This window comes from Triticum dicoccoides, chromosome 6A (assembly GCF_002162155.2).
Source record: "Triticum dicoccoides isolate Atlit2015 ecotype Zavitan chromosome 6A, WEW_v2.0, whole genome shotgun sequence".
Classification (NCBI taxonomy): domain Eukaryota; kingdom Viridiplantae; phylum Streptophyta; class Magnoliopsida; order Poales; family Poaceae; genus Triticum; species Triticum dicoccoides.
The window spans coordinates 254,762,299-254,770,899 of NC_041390.1; the positions used below are offsets into that span (position 1 = coordinate 254,762,299).

At 42.9% G+C, this 8,601-nt stretch overlaps 1 protein-coding gene across 1 annotated transcript; it reads right to left on the reverse strand.

Annotated features, from left to right (window-relative positions):
* Positions 1-3,170: 3,170 nt before the first annotated feature.
* Positions 3,171-7,577, reverse strand: LOC119316743 (bidirectional sugar transporter SWEET1a-like). The gene is made up of 5 exons (XM_037591125.1): positions 7,293-7,577; positions 7,072-7,196; positions 6,034-6,151; positions 5,805-5,954; positions 3,171-5,383 (listed from the first exon to the last, which is right to left on the reverse strand). Exons 1-4 carry the CDS (start codon positions 7,426-7,428, stop codon positions 5,935-5,937), a joined length of 399 nt encoding a protein of 132 aa, XP_037447022.1. The 5' UTR covers positions 7,429-7,577; the 3' UTR covers positions 3,171-5,383; positions 5,805-5,934.
* Positions 7,578-8,601: the final 1,024 nt, after the last annotated feature.

An 8,601-nucleotide genomic window follows, 5' to 3' on the forward strand; every position in this document is an offset into this window, starting at 1 on the left:
TTGACTAAACTTCTCTCACAACCAAAACATGATCACACCTTAGTACTCTTTGGGTGTTAATCACATAGTGATGTGAACTAGATTATTGACTCTAGTAAACCCTTTGGGTGTTGTTCACATAAAGATGTGAACTATTGGTGTTAAATCACATGGTGATGTGAACTAGATTATTGACTCTAGTGCAAGTGGGAGGCTGGAGGAAATATGCCCTAGAGACAATAATAAAGTTGTTATTTTATATTTCCTTATATGATAATAAATGTTTATTATTCATGCTAGAATTGTATTAATCGGAAACTTTATACATGTGTGGATAGATAGACAAAACATCGTGTCCCTAATAAGCCTCTACTATACTTGCTTGTTAATCATAGATGGTAAAGTTCCTAACCATTGACATGTGTTGTCAATTGATGAACGGGATCACATCATTAGGAGAATGATGTGATGGACAAGACCCATCCGTTAGCTTAGCGTATTGATCGTTCAGTTTTATTGCTATTGCCTTCTTCATGTCAAATACATATTCCTTCGACTATGAGATTATGCAACTCCCGGATACCGGAGGAATACCTTGTGTGCTATCAAACGTCACAACATAACTGGGTGATTATAAACATGCTCTACATGTATCTCCGAAGGTGTTTTTTGGGTTGGCATAGATCGATATTAGGATTTGTCACTCCGAGTATCAGAGAGGTATGTCTGGGCCCTCTCAGTAATGCACATCATAAGAAGCCTTGCAAGTAAAGTGACTAATGAGTTTGTTGCAGGATGATGTATTACGAAACGAGTAAAGAGACTTGCCAGTAACGAGATTGAGCTAGGTATGAAGATACCGACGATCGAATCTCGGGCAAGAAACATACCGATGACAAAGGGAATAATGTATGTTGTCATAACAGTTCGACTGAGAAAGATATTCATAGAATATGTAGGAGCCAATATGAGCATACATGCTCCGCTATTGGTTATTAACCAGTTGACCAGAGAGGTGTCTCGGTCATGTCTACATAGTTCTCGAACCCGTAGGGTCCGCACGCATAACGTTCGATGACGATTTAATATTATATGAGTTATGTGATTTGGTGACAGAATGTTGTTCGGAGTCCCGGATGAGATTACAGACATGATGAGGAGTCTCAAAATGGTCGAGAGGTAAAGATTGATATATAGGATGATAGTATTCGGACACCAAAAGTGCTTCTGATCGTATCGGGTATTTATCGGAGTATCGAGGGGGTTACCGGAACCCCCTGCGTGAAGATATGGGCCATATGGGCCATAAAAGGGGAGCACACCAGCCCACAAGGGGTGGCGCGCCCACAATTAGGCATGTGGCCGAATTGGAGAAGGAGCAAGGGCGGTTCGCCCCCCCCCCTTTCCTTTCTCCCTTCCCCCTTCCCTCTTTCTCTTCGGAAATAAGGAAAGGGGGTGGCCGAATTGGGGGAGGACCCCAAGTGGGATTCCTCCTACTTGGGGCACCCCAAGGCTGCTACCCTCTCCCTCCCACCTATATATACGTAGGGAGGGGGCGCCTAGAAGACACACCAATAATTGATAGCTATGTGTGGCGCCCCCCTCCACAGGGTCATATCTTCATATTGCTTAGGCGAAGCCCTGCGTGGATCACTTTACCATCACCGTCACCACACCGTCGTGCTGACAGAACTCATCTTCTTCCTCGACACCTTTGCTTGATCAAGAGGACGAGGGACGTCATCGAGCTGAAAGTGTGCAGAACTTGGAGGTGACGTACGTTCGGTGCTTGATCGGTCGGATCTAGAAGAAGTCCGGCTACATCAACCGCGTTATCAAATGCTTCCGCTTTCGGTCTACGAGGGTTCATGGACACACTCTCCCCCTCTCTTTGCTATGCATCTCCTAGATAGATCTTGCATAAGCGTAGAATTTTTTTTGAAATTTCATGCTACATTTCCCAATATCTCCAAAAGACCATTGTATTGAGAGTCAAAAGAGAAAGAGGAAGCCATCTAGCTACTGCCTATGGACCTGTAGGTCTATGGTGGACAACTCATTCATCATTTGAGAGGCACCGATGAGAATGATGAACCCCTCCGTATGGTATTTGATTGGATCTCGTTGTTCTGGAACTTGTGGTGGCTGGAATTGTGTTTCATCGACTCCCGTAGGGTTTCTGGAATATTTGGGTATTTATAGGGCGAAGAGGCAGTGAAGGAGGCACCCATGGGCCCACAACTCACCAGGGCGTGCCTGGGCTCCTGGGTGTGCCCTGGTGGGTTGTGCTCCCCACGGACCTCCCCCAGGTGCTTTCTTGGTTCCCAAGTTGTCTTCTGGTCCAAACAAAAAATCTCCAAAAAGTTTTGCTGCATTTGTACTGCATTTGGTACTGAAATTCATGAAGTCAAAAACAAGCAAAAAACAGAAACTAGCACTGGACACTATGTCAATAGGTCAGTCCGAAAAACTGATATAAAGTTGCTATAAAATGATGGTAAAACATTCAAGAATCACTACAAGAAATATGTCAACTTGCGACCATCAATATTGGTTACTGAAAGGTCATTATTTTTCATTTGCGACATTTTTTTGACAAAAAACAGATGGTTAAAAGCTGGAGGTCGTAAACTGAAATTAACGACCTTCTTCGGGATAAGGTCGTAGACGTTTACAACCAAAACAAAACGTCGTGGAACCCACGACCTTTTGTTTTGGTCACTGGCAGTCTACCCAGGCCACGTCGGATCCGACGTGGCAATCTGACGTGGCAAAACTGCGACCAATTGAAAAGTTCGTTGATAAGATTCAGCACGGTCCAATTTGCTGTTCTACTTGGGCCTAGCCCAATAATTTAGCCTTTTTATATTTTTTTCCTATCAATTTTTGGTCGAATTCACGGGCCAAGCCCAACATTTCAGCATTTTCTTCTAGGCCAGGGCCTTCTACTATCTGTTTCTTTTTTGGGCCTCGGCCTTTTTTACACATTTCTATTTAATTTTCAGACTTAATTGCTGGCAATATGTTTCGGGCCTCTTTTCAAAGCCCAAATAGATTTGGTCAAATAGACATTTCAGTACTAATTCCATTTGGACCGTGCCTCTTCTTTTGTAGAATAGACATACACAATCAACGCAAAATCAATACAACATATACTTTTTCAGCCACTTTCAGCCCAAGAATGCATTTCCAGTAAACAACGGATAATATTGTGAGTATATGTACATAACTACCAGCATTCGAGTAACATGTGCAATAGTATATCAAAATTCTCAACAAATTTAGCATGACAAGTCAATAACATATAAAGCAAGTCGCTAACTGGGGCTTCAAGTTTTCTCCGAATTTCTTCAGGTAGAATTCCTATAAATGAGAGGAAAATCCACATGTTTAGAGTCTCAACATAGGCAATATTTGTTAGCCATAAAATAGAAAAATTAATTCAAGAACCATGCAAGAGCCTAGGTTTTACTATCATTTTGACACCTTAGAGTAACATCCAAGAATGCCACGAGTTGATGCATTATTCTAGCATAACCAAATTAGAAACATCCCTTGCTGTTCTATTTTAACCTTACTACTACCTCCGTTCCTAAATATATGAGATCTTGGTTCATTTCAGTAATTTAGAAAGAGGGGTGATAGGGCACAGAACCTTGAGCCATTGTTGTGGGGTTGTGGCTGATGAAGGTTACCTTTTGGGGCCCCAACGGCAGCTCCGCCAGATGCAACAGCAACACCTCCAACAACCACAACAACAGCAGTAGCACCACCAATAATGACCTGCGTGGCATTTCAGATCATCATTATAGAAGAAAAAATTTAAGAAACAAGCAACCAATATAGCTTCAGCATTACATGTATAGATTTTAGCTTTTTCTACCTAAGTACAAATAGCAAAATGGAACATAGGCAGGTTGATTATATTTGACAGAGCTAACTAAACAAAAAACAGAACATAGCGCTGCGACTTGTTGAGGACAGAAATAATAATGTTTGATTCAGAAATTAGTAATATGGGGATTAAGAGCATGCACACAGAAAGCTAATTGGCAAACAAAACTTATTGGTCAGTTCTCAACACAGAGCAAACTGGCAAATGATAAAGTTTGTTACAATAATTAACAGGGCAGTAGCTCGACCTAAAGAAAGGCAGCAGAACTTATATGAAAGAAACCGAGTTGTAAGTGTATAAAGAGCAATCAATGATTCATTCCGGAGAAATGGTAGTTTCTTCTGACATATTGTACTATCAAGTAAACTCTCACAAGAAATATGCCCCAGTAAGTAAGCTGAATGGATGACAAACTGAATAGTGAAACAAGTTGATAGTTGTACACTATAGTGTTTACGCACAGTCAAACTGAATGAACTAGATGATACCCCGTGCGTTGTTGCGGGACACTTAGTTGACGTTAAGGATTTTCTTATAAATGAAAGAATGAAATGCCAAACTGGTATTGAGAATTCGAGAACAACAATGTTACAAAAGCGTAAGTATGCATAGAGTGTATTGCAACCTACTGGGTGAACAATGCTTTGGTCACTCAGATATTTTCTTAATTATCTAATAGTGTGAACTATATTATTTGACACTGCACTATATAGTAATAGGTTAGAGAGGATAATAAAGGGGGGCGTTGAGGAAGCAAGTAGATAAGTACATGATACTTATACATTTATAAAGGTAAAAGCTAAAAAACATGTACACCTTTTTCCCTTCGATAGACTGTGAGAGATTTGCAATTGTCATATGACATATGAGTGCTAGATTGTCCGTTTTATAAAATTTTGATTTGATAGTAGCCAGTCAAGTAAGCGTTTTTTTGGGTGTGAATTGATCAACAAAAGTTTGAAGCAATGAATGATGGTGCAAATAGCTGCTTTTACTTGCATACGCTAGCAGTAGCAGGCAACCTTATAGAAGATAAAAAAGGGGGTTCTCTAAGGTGAGTAACTAACATTATGTGACAAAACTAAAAAAGGGGTCACCCTTAGTGGATGCCAGAACGCATGCATCTTCTGATTAGTATAATGGTTCTCCTACATGAAAGGATTAACTGACAGGTGATTTAGTATCATTTCTGCTCAAATGAAATTGCTTTGTCCGACCGAGTCCGTATGAACCTATATTAAGATTAAACTTTGAGAACATCCCATGTCTATAAATAAACCTCAAGAACCAATAACATTATCCTAATGAAATATGGTGCTGGAGGAGTACGAAATTGTTACTATTGAAAATCAGCGACGGTGCAGAGAACATGATATATTATATTTCAAACAGGGTGCTGCAACCACATACATACCAGAAGAATCAAATTAAGAATCCTCTATGGTTGCGACAAAGTTGAAAGTAAAAGAGATGAAGTAAGGAGACACATCCACCAAGAAAGGTCCAAACCTGAAATGAATGTCTATTAGAATGGACATGCATGTTAATAAATCAAAGCTGAAACTCAATTAGTATCTAACAGAAACAGTAGTGTAAAAGAATCATCAAAAGAGATAAACACTGCCAAACCAAAGGACCAGTTGTTTAATTCTAAAACGGAACTGCTAATTATGCAGTCAAGGGAACATATACAAATAAGATTAATGGAATCCAATTTAGTTAATCTAATAAAAATGGTTTAGCTATAACGAAGTTACCATCGAGCAATCAACTTGTTCTGAGTGATTGAGGCGTGGACGTGTAGCTCAATGAATCCAACTTTGGCAAGAAAAAGCACCAATGTTAACCGATTCAATCCAGCAGCACCAACCTGAGCATGCATGCGAGGCTGGTACTCATAGGAAGCATCAGATAGGATTAATGGGAGTACCTGAGATTGGGGACCCGCAAGGAGTTGAACTGCTCTAGCGTTTGGGGCTGTCGCGGGCGTATATCAGCACAATTATTTCCACCATCTGGCATTCAGTAAGCAGCTCAGACGTCCGCCGGTGCTGCAAAACTCAAACGCGAAGCGCCGAAGCTGTAACAAAATTCTTAGGTTAAAACACAATCGAACAAAAAGAAGAACACCAAGATCGGCGTGGTTGGGAAATCAAGACCTGGTGGTGGTGTCGGCAGCGCTGAGGCCGCTGCGGGCATGACGTGTGGGTGACAAGGCCGGAGTTGCACCAACCTGAGTATTTTCAACCTGACCAATTTAGCTCCAATATTTTCAACCTGATCATGACAAAAGTTCAGCCAGGACTACATATGATACAAAAGTACAGGGAAACAAAACTCTAGTGCTGTAAGAGAGTTGTTGCAACCTGTGTAGTAAGTACACAAAAGAAGAAGGATTCAATAATATATACAGGCACAAAAAGAAGAGTTGCCATCAATGCTTCAGTTCTGCACTTATCGATGCAGTGGTATATATACCAATTCATAGTACTGTCACAAATCCTTGACTCTATAATTTAGTTTTGACATTCACATATCACTTACTATGCCTATTGATATATATTTTTAACATGACTTACAGTTACATAAAGCAATCAGAAAGTATCAACACCAATCTGTGTTACCCCAATGAAAGCGTATAACACTATAAACAATATTCCATGAAAGAGAAACCCAAAGTAGACAACATTTCCCCATGGAGTACAAATATTGACCTCATTGTGGTAATTCATGTGTACTCCTAAACAGACTATGAAGGCTATGTTTCAGTTACCAAAAAGTGAAAATAACAGAAGTAAGAAGTACAGTTGCAGTGATTACAATTTGGCATCAGGGACAGCGACCAAAAGGATGCGTGCGGGTGTGTTTTCTCTGTTGGGTTCGATTTGGTTCGAAGGGGAGCAAAGCACGCACCAGGAAATCCTTGTGAATCACTACAAACAGGCCTTAAATTTCCTTGTTGCTGCCCCGAAATAGGGAGTCTGAACTCTCAAACAAGTCCCAGATTTCAATATATGATGATCCTATACCAGAATATCAAGCAAATCAATTGTGCTGTTTATGAGCAACAAGTCGACAGCGGGAGACATACTGAATAATAGAAAGAGTATTCTAACAGTTGGTACTGCAACTCTCTCGGACGAGTACCAACTAGAAAGAGCACCATGCAGACGGGGAGGGTTGGATGGAAATCTCACTAGGATCAGGTTGAAGATGAAGGGGTCGAGGCCGAGCAGGGCGTAGATGAACCAGGAGGTGCCAAAGAGGAACACGGACAGGGACATCAGGAACGGCATGAACTCCAGCCCTCTTCGACCAACCTCTGCACAAGCACAACCACACGCATGGATCATGACTCAGTAGTCAGCGCGTACACCAAACTATTGACTGTGGATTTCAGGCATGTGTGCGTGTGTACCGTGAAGACAGCGATCTGTGAAGCTGATCGAGACGTCGACGCAGGGCACGACGATGGAGCCAAACCGTAATGCCGCCGCCGAGGAAGACGAGGGACAGGACCAGGACCCCCGCTCGTAGTCGGTGGTGGCTACCATGTCCACGAGGGCCTCCGTCTTGGGCCGCGGGATGAGCACGTCATCCCGGACGGTGACCACTAGGTCCTTCCAGTGCTCGTTCCCAAGCGGTGCGCTAGACGGGGAAGGGCGAAGGCGTCGGCGAGGAGCCAGCGGAGATGGCGGTGGAGGTGCGGCGCCGAGGGCAGGACGAGCGCGGCGGCCCTGCAACGGAGGGCGCAGACTGAGGCCTCCGGGACGGGCGAAGGAAGAGCGACAGACGTCCTCCGGGAGGCGAGGAGGAGCGGGTGGTGGCGCCCGGGCGCGGGCGGCGGGGTCGGATCTAAATCGGGAGGGATGGGATCGGCGGGGTGGCGGCGGCGATGTGGGAGACGAGGGGAGGGATGGGGGAGAGGGAGCGCGTGAGGTGGGTGGCGGATCTGGAGCGCTAGGGTTCGTGGGGTGAGAGGGTGAGGGAGTTTTCTTTTTCTTTTTCTTTTTTTGAGACAAAGAGGGGGAGGGGTGAGGAAGAAAGGGCTGTCGTCGGATCCAAAAGTGTGACGCCCGGATAATTAGGCTACAGTAATCGCACGTTAATGGTGCCACGTCACACGATTACTGTTGCTAACCTCGCGTTAGTTCGAAACCGATCCAACTTCAAAATTGAATTAAAGGCAAACAACAAAAGTTTTCAGAAACTAAAACTAAAATGTTCAGGTTGTGTCAAATAAATCGTAAGTAGTAATGGTGGAGAAACCACATTTTTATAAAATATTTAAATGCTCTAAATTAACTAAAACAGCAACTTGAACAATTAATTAAATACCTTTTCAAGTTATAAGGTTACAAACTATTTTAATTAAATGCCAAAATAATATTGACAGTGGTATATTTGGTAATGCTAGTTTAGGTACTATTTTTATATTTTATAAAAATAAAATAATTAGTAAACAAAATAGGAAACTAATAGACAGTAAAAGAAAATTAAACAAAAGGTAAAAGGATTTTTTTAAAAGGTAAACAAGCCCCCTGTTCACTGGACCCAAGCCACTAGAGCCGGCCCAGCCCACCCCCCCCACACCCGCGGTCGATCCCCTCCTCTCACTGCTCCTCCGACCGGGCGCCTGGACGCGCTCCCACCCGACCGCCTCGTCGGCGACGCTGGGAGGAGGATAAGGCCGCCAGCTCTCTGACGCCTCGTCCCCCTCGCCTCCC